Source organism: Orcinus orca, chromosome 16 (genome assembly GCF_937001465.1).
Source record: "Orcinus orca chromosome 16, mOrcOrc1.1, whole genome shotgun sequence".
NCBI classification, from domain to species: domain Eukaryota; kingdom Metazoa; phylum Chordata; class Mammalia; order Artiodactyla; family Delphinidae; genus Orcinus; species Orcinus orca.
Genome location: NC_064574.1, coordinates 25,245,980 through 25,267,333, shown reverse-complemented (window position 1 = coordinate 25,267,333; position 21,354 = coordinate 25,245,980). Strand labels below are relative to the sequence as shown.

The following is a 21,354-nucleotide window of genomic DNA, read 5'->3' as shown; positions in this document are numbered from 1 at the left end:
ATAAATACCAAGAATTACAGTGAAGGAAAGGAGAATGAGAGGATAGCTAGAAGAGTAATTAAGATTGAGGAAGTGTTTTAATTATACTTGTGACTGAGAGGAACAATCTAGAAGAAGGAAGATGATGGAAGAGAGAAGAAAGGTGTTAAATGATGGTGAAAAGCCCTAGAGCATATTATTTGTGTCCTGAAATCAAAGACCCACAAGACAAATTAGCCTCGAAGAAGTGAAGATAGATTTTCTTTTCCCCAGAGGTGGGAAACAAACAGATGAAGATATTAGTGGCATAGAGAAATTTTAAAATAGAGAAAAAAGAAGGATAGCTGATAATCATCATTTTAGGGAAGAGGTGGAGTCAGGGTCATCTACAAATTGGGATTAGGTATTTGAGGAGATGGGAAAAGTTTTCAATGAGCAATGGGAATGTGGCCAGGAGTAGATTAGAGATGTAGAAAATGATTGATTTTCAGGCAGTATGGACAGCCCAGTTGAAGTTGTTGAATAATGTGAACTGAAGTCCATGTTGCCTCAGTCTTTTTGAAGTGATCAGGCTTTAGGAAAGTGAAGTTTGTTAGAATAGAAAGATATAGACACTATAGAATGGACTTGAGGACACGGGGAGGGGGAAGGGTAAGCTGGAACAAAGTGAGAGAGTGGCATGTACATATATACACTACCAAATGTAAAACTGATAGCTAGTGGGAAGCAACCGAATAGCACAGGGAGATCAGCTCCGTGCTTTGTGACCACCTAGAGGGATGGGATAGGGAGGGTGGGAGGGAGACGCAAGAGGGAAGAGAGATGGGGATATATGTATATGTATAACTGATTCACTTTGTTTTAAAGCAGAAACTAACACACCATTGTAAAGCAATTATACTCCAATAAAGATGTTAAAAAGAAAAAAAGAAAATACACTAAAGGATTCTGCCACCTTAAAAAAAAAAGATATAGACTAGAGAAGCACAATATTAACATTTTCTATCTTTTGCTTGGGTCTGCGTAACTGTATAGGACCTAGCAAAAGCTCTTTGTCCTTGCAAATTACTGTTAAACTTTTTATTACTGTTAATTTTAACACCACCACACTAATCTCATTGAACCTGTGGTGTAGGTTGTCATAGTCATCTGTCATTTCTAATTCTTCAGCTTCTGGGAGACTTGAGCTTTGATTTGTTTTTGTTTGTTTGGTTTTTTGTTTTTATTTATTTTTGTTTTTTAATATTTATTTTTTGGCTGCATCAGGTCTTAGTTGCGGTGTGCAGGATCTTTTGTTGCAGCGCCTGGGCTCTTCATTGCAGTACGTCGGCTTCTCTCTAGTTGTGGCACGTGGGCTTAGTTACCCTGCTGCATGTGGGAATCTTAGTTCCCCTACCAGGGATCGAACCAGTGTCCCCTGCATTGCAAGACAGATTCTTAGCCGCTGGATCACCAGGGAAGTCCCTGTTTTTGTTTTTTTAAACAGGAAAAAAGTAGTCACTTAGGCAGCACAAAAAAAGAATTTTTGTCTTGTGAGTCATTGGAAATGAGAACCTCAGGACTTTCCTTACTAGACCCAGCATAAGATTTGTTAGGACCTTTTGTAGAACTATCTGCCCCTTTAATTTGGTACTTTACCTGGTTTATTTACTCTAGTAATACACATGTAATTTCTCAGCTGGAACATTCTCCAGGGTTACTTGTTGACCCCAGAGAACAGTAGTGGGAAAAGTAAATGAAGGACTAGTTGTAGTGAAAAGATTGCTTGGGGGTGGCGAGTATTGGGCAATAGTGAATTAAGGTACTTGGGAAAGTAGCCTATGATGGAGCCCAGGTGATACTTGAAGAGAACTGATGGACTGTGAAGATAGAGAGGGGATTAAAGTCATGATGAGACTGAATAAAAGATACAGTAGGAGGCAAGTAGAAGGAATAGAAGGTTGTAGGAATTTCAGTGTTTAAGGTCTAGGAGGAGGAGTGATTCTAACTAAGTATCAAGAAAATTTAAGGAATCATAGTACACAGCTTGTCAGATAATTATGTTGAGAAATTGAGGCCAAATACTAGAAGGGTGAGCAGCATGGATGTTAAAATCTCCAAAATGTTAATCTTCAACAACAGAACATAACATTTTTGGAATCCAGTTTCTGCTGTACTTCTGTTTGTCGTAGCTGATTTATCTCATGCCCTGAATGTTCCCCCTCCCTGACATATCCCTAAAACGTGACCAGTAGTGGAAGTGTAATTTAGTTGAACATTATAGCTGAGAAGGTTTTAAGGAATCATTTAATCCAGGTAAATGCACTTTTGAGGTACAGAGAGATTAAATAACTTTTCTTTGGTCATATAACTTGTCAATAGCAGAGTTGGAGCTCGAAACCTCAATTTCCCATTTTTGGTCCATTCTGCCAGTTGTTTGTCTTTTTAAAAGCATCAAGAATCTTTTTTTCAAACTAATTAATCACCTCTTAAAATAGTATAGAGAGGCAATACGCAGAGTCTCAAAGAGGTCTACGACTCAAAAGGGGGTATATGACTCTTCACCTAGGGGAAGGGGAGCAGTGTCAAAGCTGACTCTTGCTGCATTCCGTTCATATTCTGGGGTTGCTTGGTCTTCTTGCAGGTGGTCAGCACTAACCAGGTGCTGACTGCCTGTTACTGAGCTTTTCCATTTATTCAGAATAAGCATTTGAGAAACCCCGCAAAGCAGTATTTGTCATGCCCTGCTGTTCACGCACATCATCTGGAGATCTTGTTAAAATACTATTTCTGATATAGTGGGTTGGGAGTGGAGTCCAAGATTGTGCATTTCTAACAAGCTCCTGTGTATCGTGCTTGCTTCTGGTCCAAATACCACACTTTGACTTCTGGAAAACATAGTATGAAATGATTTAATGGTACTGCCTCTATTTTAGTTTCTTGAATCTATCAGATTTTATTCAGGCTTGTTGTGAGGTCCAGGAGTATGGATTAATACTGAGTAGTGGTTTCCAGTTACCAGGTAGTAGATATCAGAGCTTTAGCCAAGGCATCTCCAAACTAGCTAACTCATGCCTTGCTTTCTATTTCTAGTCAATGACTAGACTCCCCTGGGAAAAGGAATCACCTGTGTTTAACTGACAGTAACTTTGTATCTGACATTCCTGTTAGTGTTCTTCCCCCTTTCTCTCCAATTGATGTCATTGCTTTGAAGAAATGATAGTTCCTTTAAAAAAAGGTCTGTGGGCACCTCTTTTCTAGATCACTTACCTTGAACATTTTGTATACCATTTGCTGGGATGGGGCGAGAGCACCTATCCCTGGGAAATAAGTGTACTTCTTTCTCCTGTTGTGGAACAGTCAGCTTTGCCCCATACCTAAATAATATTAAGAGCCAGTGGAAACCAAGAAAATGATGGTTAAGTTATCTATGCTTGTGATAAAATAGTGCCCTTTCTAAGGCATTTGGAATTTTGAGAATTTGACTCCATTTCTACTTATACAGGGCCTCTGAAGAGTTATTTGAAATCTGAACCAGCACACCTAATAGTTCTGATTGGTCCCCTAAGTACTTCTGTGCCATTGAGTAACCCCTCACATATTTCTATATAGCTCTGAGGAGCTATATGTAAGACTACCATAAGAGCTGTTTATGTATTTGATAAGGCTGGCCAGAAATTAGGAAGGTTTTCTCAAGCTCCTAAAACTTTAAGTTTTGGTCTTCCTGTTGTTTTTTTTGTTAAATTCAAAGAGCATTCTTTTTCCCTTCTGTTCCTGGCTGTCTTACCCAGAGCGAGCACAAATGGATCAGACCATCCTGAGGATGCAGGGTCTGGTGAAAATAGGAGGGTCAATGGGAACAATTCTCCATCACTCTCAAATGGCGGTTTTAAACCTTCTAGGCCTCCAAGACCTTCACGACCACCTCCACCTACCCCACGTAGACCAGGTGTGTATTCTAGCCATACACTAGGGATGTAGGTCTCAGTACTGTGATTATAAAATTCTTTTTGGGAATTGATCCTCAGGTAAGTGTCAAGAGACCCTTTTAGGTTGGTTTTCTAGCTGAATTTTTACATTTAAGATTTTGGCCAAGAATGATCTTTCTATAGTTAACCAAGATGTGCCTGTTCCCCAAGTTTTTCTGCCAGGTGTGAAGTTATTGAGGCAGGTGCTCCACTGCGAATGAAAATCTCGCGTGTGCTGGGAGTTCGCTGATGGGCTAGTAGTTAGGATCCTGGGCTTTCACTGCCATGGCCCGGATTCAGGGAACTGAGATCCTGTAAGCTGCACAGTGCAGCAAAAATTTTAAAAAAAAGGGAAATCACATGTGTACTATAAAAAGTAGAGGCAATATAGATAAGATTGCAGCTTTCTGTCAGGGTTTGTAACTGTGGACATAAGCATTTCATAGAGTCAAGGATCTGGTCAAGGTTATATCTCATTATATCCTTTAAAAAGACAATCCAGTAAATAGCAAATAACCCAACAATGCTAAATGATATTCAGATTTTAAAGCAAAAATCACACAAGTAAACATTTCATATAGTAAAAATATAAACATTTACAGTTGGAATATTTATTTTTCCTGATTAGCCAGAATAAATCTTTTAATCTCTCTTTACTTCCCTCTGTTAGTATGTGAACAGGAAATGTAAAATAATCCAAATATTATTAGAAAAGTAAATTGGTTGTCCACAAATCATTTTATTAAATGACATTGTGTTTAAATATGTATCTTCCCCCTTTTCTTCTGTAGATAATTGTGTTCATAGTATATTCCCAGTCTTTAAGATCATATACTACTTTGTCACAATATTAGTGACTTCCTCCAGGAATTGTTTTGTCAATAAGTATTTTTTTAAGATGTAATATGTACTCAAGCAATAATATTCTTTCTTTCTTTTTTTTTGGGCCACACTGCAAGGCTTGCAGGGTCTTAGTTCCCCAAGCAGGGACCGAACCCAGGCTCTTGGCAGTGAAAGCATGGAGTCCTAACCATTGGACCACCAGGGAATTCCCGCAGTGATATTCTTAAAAATAGTTATTATCAGTCAGATCTTCCATATTATAGGTAACGCCAAAAATTAGTCTCGGATCTGTAGGCATTCATAGGAAAGACAGTTTTAAGGATCTGGAAAATTACTAAATGAACTTATACGCAGGGACCAACACTTTTCTGTTCTAAAAGTTATTTCCTGTGGCATCAAGAAATCATCTGTATGTGCTTTGTAATTAATAATGAGACATGGAGTAAATGGAACCTTACAAGTTGTAAACAAGCCTATTAAGTGGGACCATTGGCTATTTCCCATTATTTATCTTACTTAAGTAATTTTCATCTGCATGTCCATATCTTAAATTTTATATTTATCATCTACCTTTTTATTTAAGTTAAAATTCTCTCCTGAATTTAGATTTCTGAAAATTGTTTTTCTATTTTCCTCAAATCTTAAAGCATCTGTCAATGGCTCACCATCTGCCACTTCTGAAAGTGATGGCTCTAGTACAGGCTCTCTCCCACCAACGAATACAAATTCAAATACATCTGAAGGAGCAACATCTGGATTAATAATTCCTCTTACTATATCTGGAGGTTCAGGCCCTAGGCCATTAAATCCTGTACCTCAAGCTCCCCTCCCACCCGGGTGAGTAATTGCCTTTGGTTAACATGTTTTCTTTAGACTTCTGCATATACTTATTAATAAGGGAAATAGTACTGAACTCCATTCTTTAAAAAACTGTCTTATAACTCTGTATGTGTGTATGTGTGTGTGTTGGGGGAGGTCTAGAGTCAAACTGAACAAAAAAGCTTTGCCACATTTGAAATTTCTCCCTCATTTCCAGAGCAAAGTGAAAGAAAAAAAAATTTTTTTTATTGAAGGACTCTGAGCCATAGAAAGTTCACCAAGACCAAGTAATAAAATAGTCGCCTGATTCAGATTGTCTTTTCTTTTGAAGGGGGGGAAAATCACTTAATTTTTTTACCATTATAAAGTCATAGCAGAGTAATAATAATTTAGGAAACTGAGAGGGATTACAAATCTCATGTAAATCTCTACTGATTATTTTTAAAATTAATAATACTCTGATAGTTATACACACACACACACACCCCACACACACATATTTTGTGGCATTCAAATTAATCCAGAGCTCAGAATGCTAAACAGAAATTAATTGACTAAGTGATAAATTTTAAGACTCTCATGATGAGGAGTTTAATTGCTTAAAGAGACTGTATTACTTATGTGGGTAGTTAGGCCATTTTCCTTTTTGAAAGCCTACATGGGCAGCCAGATTAAAAATTGTTTGTGCAAGGGATTAGAAGTGATTGGTTCTTCGAAACTTTGTTGGTTTATTCCAACAGAGTGGGTGCTCTTAGAAGTGACTGGTTCTTCTAAACTCTGTTGGTTTATTCCTGTCTTTTTTACTTTGGGGTTAAACCTACCAAGGAGACTTCAATACTCATATTGCCTTTTTCTTTGGTACTGTTGTGCAGGAGCACATCTGAAAAAGTCTTATTCTTTGATTTCAGTTTTTCTAGTACCAGAACTGCCCTTTGCCCTTCAGTTAATAGCTGTCTTTCGTCAGATTTTATAACAATAATTACAGTTTTCTTTTCCACTCAAGTCCTATGTATACCCTGATCAGATTGAGACAGTTTTTGTATCCTGAATGCATTGCTTTAAGCCTCTTTAGAAATATAAGACATCTCCTAGAGCAGATACTTCTGCAGGAGAAATCTCATCCACCGTGTGTCACCCTCAGTATAACATTTCTTGACTTTATTCCTAAATTCTTTTGGTATCTGCTTTATATACGGACATGCTTATTTGTCTCAGCTCTGTAATATCATCATATAAGAGAAGACGACAAATACAGGATTAAAAAACCAGACTATTCATACATGTAGCATATCAGCTTTTTAATTTTATGTTTAAGTTGGGAGCAGAGAGTGGACCAGCATGGACGAGTTTACTATGTAGATCATATTGAAAAAAGAACAACGTGGGATAGACCAGAACCTCTACCTCCTGGGTAAGTGTCTGTATTGAAGAAGAAAAAAAGTATTTATTCAGAACTATAGATTATATCTATACAAAAATCTTCCCTACCTTCCTACTTTTCCTCTTCTGTCGATCTTGTCTCTCTCTACTTTGTTTTATGATAGGTGCAGACTAAAAAGAAGAGAGTCAGGGAATTGATTGGCCATGATGAATGACTTTTATTTTCACTCATTTCTGACCTAAAGAAAGATTCCGTTTCCTTTGTGAACTTTTACCTGGCTCAAACTGCAGGGTTTTAATTTTAGCTTTTTTTTTTTTTTTAACTGTATAAGAATTATAGCCCCTATCCTATATATGGTAAAGTTCATATTATAAAAAACTAATATATAATAGTGAAGTCATTGCAAGATAGTTGGGGAAATATTAATATATTAATAATAATAAAATGAGGATATATTAATAGAATGTTAAGCATTTAACATTTATATTATATAAAATAATTGGAATAAAAAATATTTTCATTTGAGGGAAGTCAGTAGCAAATCTGGGGAAATATTTAATCTTGCTAGTAATCTTAAATACACACCTAAAAAGTACAGTGTTGGTGAGACTGTAGAGGAACTTTACCTCATAACATTGCTAGTGGTAGTATAAGTTAGTTACAACGCTCACAGAAAGGATATATAACCATAATAATACCCATACCCTTAGTAACCCTTTCCAGGAAATTCATCCTCAAGAAATAATGCAAAGGAAGAAAGAAATTTTTGATATATAAATGGTATTTATTATTTTACTACAGTTGGCGCTCCAATATTGGAGGGGAAATATTGGGGGGGAAATTCCAAGATGTTTCAAAAGACAAAATTTTGAATTTTGAAAATTGAATTTCCCAAGCCCTGGGAACTATTTACATAACATTTTATTGACAGCTATTTATGCAGCATTTACATTATATTAGGTATTACAAGTAATCCAGAGATGATTAAAGTATACTGGATGATGTGCCTGGTTATATGCAAATACTATGCCATTTTATATGAGGGACTTGAGTATCTGAGGAGTGTTCTGGAACCAATTCTGTATTTGTAATATTAGACTAGTAGGCATAACCCTAAATAATCAACCAGGTAGACATCACCAAGTTATTTTATCAACGTTCACTTGATAGGTTATGTACCCATTTGAAATGATAAATAAGATAGTTGTATTCTTGTGAAAAAGGGCTTTTTCTGACATCTGTGAAAAGCACCCTCTCTCCCCCCCCTTCTGTGTGTGTGTGTGTGTGTGTGTGTGTGTGTGTGTGTGTATGTTTCTGTCCCTATTAGGATTGCAACAGTCAAAAGAACATTTGAAAGAAAGAAAATGAGAGGTTTTGTCTTAATGATTGTTTGAGACTTAATCAGTAAGATACATTCTGTTTTAAAAACCTGATACACCTTAACTTTTAAGAAAGAAATTTTTACACACATTCCTCTTAAGTTCACTTATAGACCATTTAAAATATATAAAATAGGGCTTCCCTGGTGGCGCAGTGGTTGAGAGTCCGCCTGCCGATGCAGGGGACATGGGTTCGTGCCCCGGTCCGGGAATATCCCGCATGCCGCGGAGCGGCTGGGCCCGTGAGCCATGGCCGCCGAGCCTGCGCGTCCAGAGCCTGTGCTCCACAACGGGAGAGGCCACAGCAGTGAGAGGCCTGCGTACCACACACACACACTATATATATATATATAAAAAATAAAACACTTCAGGTAAATCAAAAGTAGTATTGCAAGGGAAATTCTTACCAAACCTGTACCAGGGCTAAAATGAAGTCCTGTTTAATTCTTATCTGTTTCATGAGTATTTGTTGAATCCAGTTGTTTTTGTCCTGATTTAGCTGGGAACGGCGGGTTGACAACATGGGACGTATTTATTATGTTGACCATTTCACAAGAACAACGACGTGGCAGAGGCCAACATTGGAATCCGTCCGGAACTATGAACAGTGGCAGCTCCAACGTAGTCAGCTTCAAGGAGCTATGCAGCAATTTAACCAGAGGTTCATTTATGGGGTGAGCATATGTACTTGCATTGTAAACTTAATGAGTGTTTGATTTTTAACCTTTTCTTGCATATGAAATGTAAAGCAGTAAAAAGAAAGTACAAGTAGGATGGCAACCCAGTTGTTGCTGTTGATAGATTATTATTTTTAGACCTTGTTTCCAGTATTCTGTGTAGGTGATTTATTCTTTTCTTCTTAAAAATTCCGGAAGTTCAACCTCCTTTGCTTTGTTACTGTTGAAAATAAAAAAGAAGTTAGGACAACTTAAAATTCATTTACGAAAGAATAGTAAAAATAAATTCAAGCAGTTTAAAAAGAAAACAGTTATGAATTTAATACTGCCTGACTTAGCAGAACATTAGATGGCTTGGGTCTAATAGCACCTGACTCAATTGTAGTGAACTAATGATAGAATTGAATCATTTTGTAACATATAAACGTAAAATTTATGCAATAATTATTTGGTGCTGTGGGAGACTAAAGAAATTTGATTCCTTATAGGATGATGTTAAATATATTATTATGGCTTTAAAACCATATTATCTTTGGTATCAAAACATCTCATTTCTGGAAATGGTTTAAATTTTACATAAACCAACTCTCCAAGAGTTCAAGAGAAGCTGACCCTCTCCATTTTCATCTCTTCTCTTCTACTACCATCAGTATCATCCCTGTTAGAATCCATAAGAGTAAATTCCTGTTCTTACTAGGAATTACCTTTTTTTTGCCTTTTCTCCATATTTCTGTTTCTTGGACCTCATCATCATCATAATCACTCACTGATGTAGATAAATGCACCTTTATCAGCAGGTTTCCCTTCACTACCTGGTTATGACTAAAATAACTTTCTTTCACGCAACAGTTTTTCTTGCCACCTTCTGTCACAGCAGAAGATAGCTGTCACTATCTTCCCCTTCCCAGTGGTTTTAGAGTTGAAATTAATTTTTGTCTCGTCTACTTCACCGTTTTCGTTTTATTTTCTCCAATGCTGTTTTATATCTTCCTTTCTTTCTAAATTATAATCACCTTTGGTATGCCTGGCCAAATTTCTTTTAGGTTTGAATACCTAGCTTGCCTGCCTTCTTAAAAGCTAGTTTCCACATAGGTGTCCAGTGGAAAGAGCATGGGCTTTGGAGTCAGGTACATCTGGGTTCAAATCCTGGTTCCACAGTTACTTTCTCTATATGACTTTGAGTAAGTTACTTAACCTCATCAAGACTCATTTACTTTATGTATACAATAGATCCATATATAAAATTACCTCAGAGGGTTTTTTTTTTGACGATTCTGTAAAATAAAGTTCCTAATATGTTTGGCACATACTGGTTACATAGAAATGTTAGTTTTCAACTTTTCTCTCCCTCATATCCACAATTGCAAATGTGCCCTTTATCTCACTTTTATAATACATGATCTTTTTTAATACATTTATTTATTCATTTATTTAATTTTTGGCTGCATTGGGTCTTTGCTGGTGCACACGGGTTTTCTCTAGTTGCTGAGAGCGGGGGCTACTCTTTGTTGCAGTGCATGGGCTTCTCATTGTGGTGGCTTCAGTAGTTGTGGCACACGGGCTTCAGTAGTTGTGGCTCGCGGACTCTAGAGCACAGGCTCAGTAGTTGTGGCACACGGGCTTAGTTGCTCCGCAGCATGTGGGATCTTCCCAGACTGGGGCTCGAACCCGTGTCCCCTGCATTGGCAGGCGGATTCTTAACCACTGCACCACCAGGGAAGCCCCTATAATATATGATCTTTTATTTATTTTTATTTTCATTGAAGTATAGTTGGTTTACGATATTATATTAGTTTCAGGTGTACAACATAGTTATTCAAATTTTTATAGATTATATTCCATTTAAAATTGTTATAAAATAGTGACTATATTCCCTGTGCTATACAATATATTCGTTGTAGCTTATTTATTTTGTACGTAATAGTTTGTACCTCTTAATCCCCTACCCCTATCTTGCCCCTCCCCCTTTCCCTCTTCCCACTGGTAACTACTAGTTCTCTGTATCTGTGAGTCCTTTTCTATTTTGTTCATTCATTTGTTTTAGTTTTTAGATTCCGTATATAAGTGATAACATACAGTATTAGTCTTCCTCTGACTTATTTCACTAAGCATAATACCCTCCAGGTTCATCCATGTTGTTGCAAATGGCAAAATGTCCTTTTTTTGGCTGAGTAGTATTCCATTGTGTATATATACCACATATTCTTTAGCCATTCATCTGTTGATGGATACTTTTTTTACTTCCATATCTTTCTTGGCTATTGTAAATAAAGCTGCTGTGAACATGGGGGTGCATGTATCTTTTTGAATTAGTGTTTTTGTTTTCTTCAGATATATATATCCAGGAGTGGAATTGCTGGACCATATGGTAGTTCTATTTTTGGTCTTTTTTTTTTTCTTTGGCCACACCATGTGGCATGCAGGATCTTAGTTCCCTGAGTAGGAATTGAACCCGTGCCCCCTACAGTGGAAGCACGAAGAAGTCTTAACCACTGGACCACCAGGGAAGTCCCTGCTTTTAGTATTTTTTTTTTTTTTTTTTTGCATTACACGGGCCTCTCACTGTTGTGGCCTCTCCCATCGCGGAGCACAAGCTCCGGACGCGCAGGCTCAGCGGCCATGGATCACGGGCCCAGCCGCTCCGCGGCATGTGGGATCCTCCCTGGCCGGGGCACGAACCCGTGTCCCCTGCATCGGCAGGCGGACTCTCAACCACTGCGCCACCAGGGAAGCCCTGCTTTTAGTATTTTGAGGAACCTCCATACTGTATTCCAAAGTAGCTGCACCAATTTACATTTCTACCAATAGTGTACAGGATTCCCTTTTTCTTTACATCCTCACCAACATTTGTTTTGTGATGTTTTCAATGATAACCATTCTGATGGGTGTGAGGTGATATCTCATTTGTGGTTTTGATTAGTGATGTTGAGCATCTTTTCATGTGCCTGTTGGCCATCTGTATGTCTAGTACATGACCTTTAAAAACACCCTTTTTAAAGACAGATTTAACAGATTCTTGGAGTACCTACAGTGTGTATTGCTTTATTGTAAACTTGACCAATTAAATACTCAGAGTCTTTGGAACTTTTCTAGAATTGCAGCTTTTACTCATCAACCATTTTCTTTTCTTTTTTTTTTTCTTCTATCCAAATTCTTACTCTTTGCTCTTGTTATAAAGTGGTTCTAAATTATAAAGAACTTAAACAGCCTATTTTAGTTATGAACTGAATTGAACATTCTTAATACCAGCTACTTAAAAAGTGGTGGGGTGTTGCTGATAAAGTCTGTTTATTGGGTAGATGCAGTGGCCTTTGTTCTGACCGTGGTTACGGGGGCAGTAGATGCTCATACACCTAGCTTTTTTTTTTTTTTCTTTCGGTACGCGGGCCTCTCACTGTTGTGGCCTCTCCCGTTGCGGAGCACAGGCTCCGGACGCACAGGCTCAGCGGCCATGGCTCACGGGCCCAGCCGCTCCGCGGTATGTGGGACATTCCCGGACTGGGGCACGAACCCGTGTCCCCTGCATCGGCAGGCGGACGGACTCTCAACCACTGCGCCACCAGGGAAGCCCTACACCTAGCATTTTTAACCTCAGAATGGATAATGGATCACTGTGTAATGGCTCTGGCCCATGGTTTCATTGTGCCTGTACCCCCCACCTTATCTGTCCAGGGAAAGCCTGTGGGATAGGCTTGGGTCTTAGAAAATTATCAAAACAGATTGTCATATGCCAGACTACTCCGACCTGTTCTGTAACCAGGGTTCAAACCTTGTGTAGTGTTTCTCCTTGGTTACCCTGTTTTCATTATTGTGTGTGTCAGGAGGAGCAAGGCCACTGCTTGACAGGTCTGTCTCCCAAGAGCTTTTAAATGAGAAATGGAATATATCTCATATGCTTTTAAAACTTTCAGTCAGTTAACCTAGTTGCTGTAATAAGTCATTGACATGGGGGTGGGGGTTGGGCAGGAAAGGACCAACAGCGGGGGAAACTGCTATAAATTTAGACTAAACCAAATGCAGTATGATGACTTTGTTTGGATTCTGATTTGACCCAGTAAGAAACCAGAGACATTTAATTAGGGATTGTGTATTAGATGATAAAATTAACATAGATTCTTTGCTAGGTGTGATAATTAAATTGTGGTTGTATAAGAAAATGTTCACAAATTTTAGAAAGGCATACTAAAATACATAGGAGTGAAATGATGACTGCTTTTTTTTTGCTTCAGCAAAGAATATGGAAGAAAAATAAAGAAATGTGGTAGTTTTGGTAATTGTTGAATCTCGTTGCTGGGTATATGGGGTGCACTGTCTTATTTTACTTGTGAGTTTTTTTTCCATATTTTTTTTTTGAAGCAGTTAGTCTATTATTTATTTGCCTTATCTTACTTAAAGGAGAAAGGGCTTAACCACATCTTACTGAAAGACCACAAAGTATCCCCCACTTCATTATACATTTAAACTAAAACACAGTCATTAACCCTTCACACTACACACTCAGTATGACTTCTGCTTCTCTTTTTCCAGTGGTTGACTCCTACTTTCCTTTTATCTAACCAAACCTCTCTCTCCACCAGTGTGATAATTTCAAACAAATTTAAGAAGTCTTCTATACAGTTCTAGGCTTGTCATCTCCTTCCAACTGGAATTCTTTTCTTTTACTCATCTGACAGCCTGTTCTTCCTGCTCCCCCAACTCTCTTCTCACAATTCTTTGTATATACCATGTCCTGTATATGATCCTCTATTTTTGAGTTATAAATACAAAATTTTTCTTAGCCAGCTGATGACTCTGAGTACTGTTATTTATAAGTAACTCTTGGGAGATTTATGTATTTCTCTAATTTACTGATTTGGAGCTAAAGAAGGGGAAAAAATGGTCATTTGGATGTAAAATTACTTGTAATATTTGAATTTCAAATAGTTTCAAATGTTAAATAATGTTGACAAAGTTTTTTTCTTCATGAGAGTACATTGGCTTTTATTCTTGACCTTGTCATACTTCTCTAAGATGTGAACTCTGTAAGAGTATGTTATGTTGCACATGGCCAGGGAAAGGCATATCAGAATTCATAAGCCTGCTCTCAAGTTATCTGTTTAAGTTGTTCATTATTTCACCATTTTGGGGGTTGTTCTTTTTAGAATCAAGACTTGTTTGCTACATCACAAAATAAAGAATTTGATCCCCTGGGTCCCCTGCCACCTGGATGGGGTAAGTCACATGGATTTTTAAATTGAATTCAGTTATTTTAACAATTAGGTATTTATGGATGGATGATATACTCTGCGCTTGCTTGAGTGAATATCTGGAAAGCTTTTGGGGTGTGCTGGTTTAATTCAGAGTGCCAAATAGGCATTTGATTTCCCAAAAGTTCTAAGTTACTCTTCTAAAATATAAAAATATTTTGCCCACTCAGCATGAGAAGAAATGGATTATGATACACATGAAAGTCTGGATGGACCTCAAGGGCATTATGCTTAGTGAAAAAAATCCATTTCAAAATATTGTATACTGTGTTATTCAATTTATATAACATTCTTGAAATGACAAAACTATAGAGATGAGAAATAGATTAGTAGTTGCCAGGAGACAGAGCCACTGGTAGGTGGTTACAAACATAGGAGGTAACGTAAGTGGTTCTTATGTAGTGGTGGAACAGTTCTATATCTTGACCGTGGTGGTGATTACACAAATCTGTACATGAAATAAAAGTGCATAGAACTGTATGTTTACATAAATGAATTCAAACTTTAAAAATGAGTGAAAATTGAATAAAGTTCGTAGTCAGCAGTAATGTACCAGTGTCAATTTTCTGATTTTGATATTGTGCTATAGCTACATAAAATGTCACCATTGGAGGAAACTGGTTGAAGGGGGTATATGAGATTCTTTGAACGATTTTTGCAGTATGCTGTAATACTTATTTCAAAATAAAAAGCTTTAAAGATATTTTGATCATATTGGTGCTTCGAAAACACAGTTCAGAGGTTGATTGAGTTGATGTTATCTGAAAGAACAGTGGAAGGGGGAACATATTGGGGTGGTGACTGTGTCCTGCATGAGCATGCTCTGTTATCAAGTATCTTAGTTATTAAAACTTTTTATAGACTTTAAGATGAGCCTGCCCTACCAGATTATTTTATATCCATTATATAAGTCATAGAGCTGTAGCGAGTTTCCAGAGTAAACACGGCAATATAGAAACAGTTTTGCACGGAAGAGAAAGAGAATATAGAAAGTGCAAAACAGCAAAGTAAAGCCATTTATGGAACCAGTTGAAGTTTTATCTTCAGGAGCTGCAGATATTTCAGAAAGTGATATTTCTAGATAGTCTTGTTGGGAAACATCAGTTTCTCAGATAGATTGCTCTAGCGTTACTTTATTTAGGAATGGAGGGGAAAAAATTGATGTCAGTGTCACATGAATCTGGGCAATAAATGATACTGGCTATGTAAGCCTGCTTTTCAGTTACCCCATTGCCCTTAAAGATATTTATCCCTAGCATTCCTAGGAGTCAAAGAAGTAAAAAGATATAATAGTTCATAGTTATAACTGTTATTGTCACTAGCTTGTAGCAAAGGGAAGGCATATGAAAGTTGTGAATTTCTGTCTTTACCAGTGTCTGGTAGTTTAGTAAGGAGTCTTTTGGATCTGTGGGAGCCTTGTAATGGACAGTTTATTATTGGTATGAAGTACTTCAGAAGAAGGGATGTTGTTCTTTTGAGGCATATTGAACTAGACCTGCTTGGTTGCATTCCCAGACAGGGATGGTCTTCTCAGCTTTATTTCTAGAGATGTTTTATGTTTGTGTTACAGAGGAGAAACGATATACCTGTAGGTCGTGTATTCATCCTCTTAATTTTAGTGCAGAAAAACCATGACCTGATTGGCTTTTGTTAGAAACACAAACTATTTTGCTCCTTCTCCAGGGCAGCTGTTACAAAAAATTGTTTCTCGCTCAAAGAAGCATGAATTGCAGGCTATGTTGCCTTTATTTGTAAAGCTTTTCTTGCAAATCTGGTCCTTGTCTTCTGTATTTATTATTATCCTCAACATCAGTATTTCTCATTTTTACTTTAGCCAACACCACCTCCATAAAATACTGCCTCTAGAGGCCCAGTTCCAGCTTATGTATGTTATCAGAATTTTGCCTTGGTTATTTTACATTCTGCTTATTTTTAGGTTTCATACTCCTGAAGTTGAAGTGCAACCCCTCCCCCTTCTTAAATGAGTTCACGATCATCCTATTATTTAGACTGATTACTGCTTTATGATTCTCTGCCTTTGGGGCATATGCATTATTTATTGAGCCAGTGACAGCACTGGTACTATCACAAATGAGAACCACCCAGTAGACCCTCAGCATTGATCCAGGAAATAAAATCCCAGTTTACAGCCTGTGTTGATGTTCTAAAGTTGTTAGCATTATTTTTGTGACACCATGTATCCACCTTCTTCACCCTTTCAGACTTCTGTATGCTAGGACTAGACATTACTACCTTACAAGCTGACAGTGAAGAATTTTTAACACATGCAAACTATAGAGGCTGGAGAACAAAGAATGCTTTTGGTTCAACAATATGTCTAATAGGGCTTTGTGTAGAGGGTTTACCCATCAAGTATAAAGCTATTTTCTCATTTTCAGAGTTGCTATGAAAGAATACATAGAACAACAAGAAGTTTCTGTTTTTCAGTGTTTTATTCATCAAGTCAGGAAGTGGTTTGATGTGCATTCAGGCTTGGTGTTCAGTTATTTAGGAGTTGTTTACCATGTGATTTTTTGAACGAAGTAAGAAATCAGCTCTGTAGTCACAGTACTTCTCACTAAGCAGGTGAGCCTTCAGTTTGCAAGCGCATCACCTTTGAAATTTTGTTTTTCACAGCCTCTTCCAAGAAATGCTTTTATCAGTACTATATACTTAGAACAAACATAGAAATAAGTTTTCTATTAACTTTATCTTACCTCATGTTAGCTTTTTTTTGTTTTGTTGGTTTTTTGTTTTAAAAATGTTTCTAAGCTTTTATTTAGAAAGCCTACCTAGTAAAATCACAACTACAAAGTGTGTGAGCTATAATCTAAGTGCACAAACTAAATATTTAAAATGTCAAACATATGTTTTTCACTGAAAAGAAAATCTGCTTAGTTAAAAGTTAAAAATGAGGGACTTCTTGGTGGTCCAGTGGGTAAGACTCTGTGCTCTCAGTGCAGGGGGCTGGGGTTCGATCCCTGGTCAGGAAACTAGATCCCACATGCATGCCGCAGCTGAGAGTTTGTATGCCGTAACTAAGAAGTCTGCATGCCACAGCTAAAGAGCCTGCACGCTGCAATGAAGATCCTGTGTGCCACAACTAAGACCCAGTGCAGTCTAAATAAATAATTTTTTTTTTAAAAAAAAAGACATTTAAAAATGATAAAACCAAAGCACACAAAACAAGTTCAGGAATAAGGCAAAATTACACCAAAGCCTTAAATCTGTTCATCTGGAAGGAAAGGAAAAAGGAATAGCTCCATGCCATCCCTAGCTTCATGCCACCATTCAGTAAACACTGACCATGGGTAAGAAGAGGGTGTTCTTAGCTGAGGTCAGCTAACTGACCTCATCAGCTCTGATATGGTTGGCAGGGTGCTCAGACTTCAGAACCCTTGGAGAACCCAGGCAGTGACTCTGTTCATGTTAGCTTTTTGAAGAGAGAATATCTGGCCCTGAAATCTGAACTTACGTGGCAGTTAAAAGGTGAATATACGCTCAACTATGCACTTAGGATATTAATTTTAGATTATAAAAGTTACATAAAAATTACTTGTACACAAGAAATTTATTAATTCTGTAAGTGTATTTAAAAATTTAAATTTGACTGCCAAGAACATTAACTTATTTTGTTATTATGTAGCTACAACTGTGTAGCACTGTGGGTGCTTCTTTTTGCCTCAGAGACAGCTCTTAAAGTTGGTTACATGTTTCCACACTCAAGGTTCCATGACCGGCAAAGCCATTTTTATTATTCAGGTTGTGGCAGAAGATGCAGAGTCCATTTTCTGTATGTAATACACTCTAGAAGTTCTATTTCCATCTTAGGTCAGCTGATATAGAAACTACCTGAGATGTCAGGAGCAGATTCATGATACCAATATATCCCTTCTGTGCCACCTCCACCCCAACCCCGACCCCCTGCCCCAGTATCATCACTGCTACTTGCGATCATGGAGTCAGTCCTGGAGATAAGTTAAAAGTTACCAAACACTAACTTTACGAGGCTATATAATTTGGCCTAATACTCATTCTGCAATATCTTGCTTAAAGAAAGATCCAAAGGATCTAAATAAATGTTGTTTGAAAAACATATGAACGTTCAAACCATAGGAAATAAAAATTGGCTTTATCACCATGGAGTTAAGCTTAAATTTTTTTTTTTTGAAAATTGCTAATTTTAAGATAACCATGCTTTGTAAAATGTGGGAATCCATTTCATACTATTGAATACTTCAGTTTTCATTTTTAGACATTTTGGCCAAATTTAAAAGATTCAGACACTGGAAGAGACCGTTCTTTTGAAGAATTAATTTGTAATGGATCAAAGAAGTCAATAGTTCAAAACAACAGAACTAGTATTAATATTAAAATTTCAAACCTAATTTGGTTATTAAAAGAGAAAATAATATCCACACATCTTGTAAACCTTAATGAGAAATCTCAAAGAAGCGGGGCAAATTGTGTAGAATGGGTATAAGAAAAAGGAGAATTCTAAAGCAAGAGGCAGGTGGGTAAACAAGCAGCTGCTTCAGATACAGTAAATTAAAGAGCCGAGCCCTTCTGCCCAACCCTTGTGTAAAAAGTTACTATAGATATTTAGGATTTGGAAACTGGTTGTATTAAGAAACAGGATATATTTTGAAACTGTCTTTTCTAGTTGAATAATGCCTAGCATATAGCAAAGAAACAATTAAGTTATATCCCCCCATTGTATTTTAAGAATTGAGATGGTGTGATATGAAAAAAAATCTCTGAATGCAGACGTCAGTTTCCATCCTCTAGCTGCTACTTAATTCTGAAATTTGGGGCAGATCTGAGTTACCATATCTTCAAAATAAACGAAAACTACCTACTCTGTGGGACTTTTAAGGTTAAAATGAGGTCATATATGCAGAGTTAAAACAGTTAATTATTCTTGCTGCTGGTTGGATTGAACAGAAAGGTCCTACGGGCAGGACATTGTGAATTATGTCTGTTTAGTTTCTAGGACAGCACCAGGGACCGGTTTTGTGGAAGACAGTTTTTCCAAGGTGGGGGCAGGGGTGGTGGTGATGGGGAATGGTTCATGTGGTCATGCGAGCCAGCAAGCAGTGGGGAGCAGCAGACGAAGCTTCGCTTGCTCACCCTCTGCTCACCTCTTCCTAACAGGCCGAGGACCCAGGGGTTGGGGACCCCTGTTTTAGGATAAAATGATATTTTATAACTTGAGTAAGTATGTGGATTTAATAGTGAGAGAATAAATTAAACCTTTAAAGTTGTGATTTAAAAACTACAAAATCAACAGCAGTGAGAAATGGGCAAAATCAGCTCATCTTATTTTAATTTGAGGAAGAAGACTATGCCAACTCTAATGCTTTGCCTTTTTTCATTTGTTTTAAAGAGAAGAGAACGGACAGCAATGGCAGAGTATATTTTGTCAACCACAATACTCGTATTACACAATGGGAAGACCCCAGAAATCAAGGGTAAGAACTTGCAGTTATTAGTGTATAGATAACTTCTTAAAGATTGTACCCTATTTCCAACTCAGTTATGAAAAATATCAAACCTACATATTCTTTCCCCAAAGGCCTTAATTACCCATATACTTAAGAGAAAAAACTACACTATTACTTCCATATAATGAATGTGGGTTTCTTGAGAGTACAGGGGGGAAAAATACCTCACTGGTATATATGAATGTGTGTGTGTGTGTGTGTGTGTGTGTGTGTGTGTGTGTGTCTGTGTGTGTCTGTGTGTGTCTGTGTTTGTTTTCCCCAAAAAAATACCTGTTTGTTGTTAGTAAGACCAGATTACTAATTCTAAAGTGGGGTTTTGCAACCTGACATCTCTGGATAGAATTCAGGGAGTATGTGACTTAGAGGGGAAAAATACATATTCATTTTCAGTAACCTTTACCTGAAACTGAGTGTTCTTTCCATTATGATTGTAGGCCACAACCATAATATTAGAACTAACAATGCCTAGGACTTTGCCACCAGTAGAAATCACAGGTTTTTAATATCTTTCTGCAGTTGTTGCAGATATCTCAAAATATTGTTTACACACATCATTACAAGAACTTGCTAGTTAATAAGCCACTAAAGAGATATATTATTTATTACAAGTTTATCTTTTTAATATTTATTATGTATATGTAATTGTTTTTCTTTATAACATTATGTGATAGTGTATGTATTAGTTTGCTAGAGCTGCTTTAACAAAGTACCACAAACTGAGTGACTTAAACAACAGAAACTTGTCTTATACATATTTTAGGAAGCTAGATAGAAGTTCAAGGTCAAGGTGTCAGCAGAGCTGTGCTCCCTCTGAAGGCACTAGGAAAGGATGTGTTCCAGGTCTCTCTTCTGTCTTTGATAGTTCCTTGGCTTGTGCAGCGTAACTCCAGTGGCATTCTTCCTGTATGCATGTCTCAAGGTCCAAATTTCCCCCTTTAATAAGGACATCGATCATATTGGATTAGTGGCCCACCTTATTCCAGCATGATCTCATCTAATTACATCTTTAATAACCCTGTTTCCAAATAAGATCGCATTCTGAGGTACTGAGGGTTAGGATTTCAGCAGAAGAATTTGTGGGTTGACACAATTCAGCCCATAACAATATGTAATGCTGTGTGTTTATCAGATTTCCAGAGGGTTCCATTCTGCAGGGAATTTGGTAAGCTATATAGTCAGAAGGCACAGTCCCCACAAAATTGACCTCACTTAAGACATCAGGCACAAGCTGGGAGGTCTCCAAGACTACTCTCACTTCAAACTGACTGACTACAAATTTAGGGTGTCTACCCAACCACTTTCAGGTTCAATAACTCACTAGAGAGACTAGAACTCTCTGAAACCTCTTATACTCACAGCCTCCTTTATTACAGGGAAAGGATACAAACTAGAACCAACAGAAGGAAGAGGTGTATAGGGCAGAATGTGAGAGGGTTGCAAATGCCCAGAATTGATGTGGAACAGTATGTGTTGAGTATTGCCAACCAGGGAATCTCACCCTAGTCTCTAGTATCCAGAGTTTTTATTGGGGCTCCATCATGTACTGCCTGCATAGCTAACCTTTAGTTTCCAGCTCTTC

General features: G+C 37.5%; 2 protein-coding genes across 5 annotated transcripts in view; one reads left to right on the top strand and one right to left on the bottom strand.

The window, feature by feature from the left end:
• PXMP4 (peroxisomal membrane protein 4) overlaps window positions 1-21,354 on the bottom strand; it is a 772,061-nt gene that overhangs the window by 718,039 nt on the left and 32,668 nt on the right. The gene's annotated exons all lie outside the window — the stretch shown is intronic.
• The window catches only part of ITCH (itchy E3 ubiquitin protein ligase), a 180,536-nt gene that overhangs the window by 130,131 nt on the left and 29,051 nt on the right, over window positions 1-21,354 (top strand). For all 4 annotated transcript variants that reach the window (XM_049698921.1, XM_049698922.1, XM_004272743.4 and 1 more), the window contains 6 exons: window positions 3,750-3,907; window positions 5,417-5,606; window positions 6,904-6,999; window positions 8,848-9,022; window positions 14,167-14,236; window positions 19,658-19,742. In XM_049698921.1, the coding sequence (XP_049554878.1) occupies window positions 3,750-3,907; window positions 5,417-5,606; window positions 6,904-6,999; window positions 8,848-9,022; window positions 14,167-14,236; window positions 19,658-19,742 (774 nt within the window). The remainder of the gene's footprint in view (window positions 1-3,749; window positions 3,908-5,416; window positions 5,607-6,903; window positions 7,000-8,847; window positions 9,023-14,166; window positions 14,237-19,657; window positions 19,743-21,354) is intronic.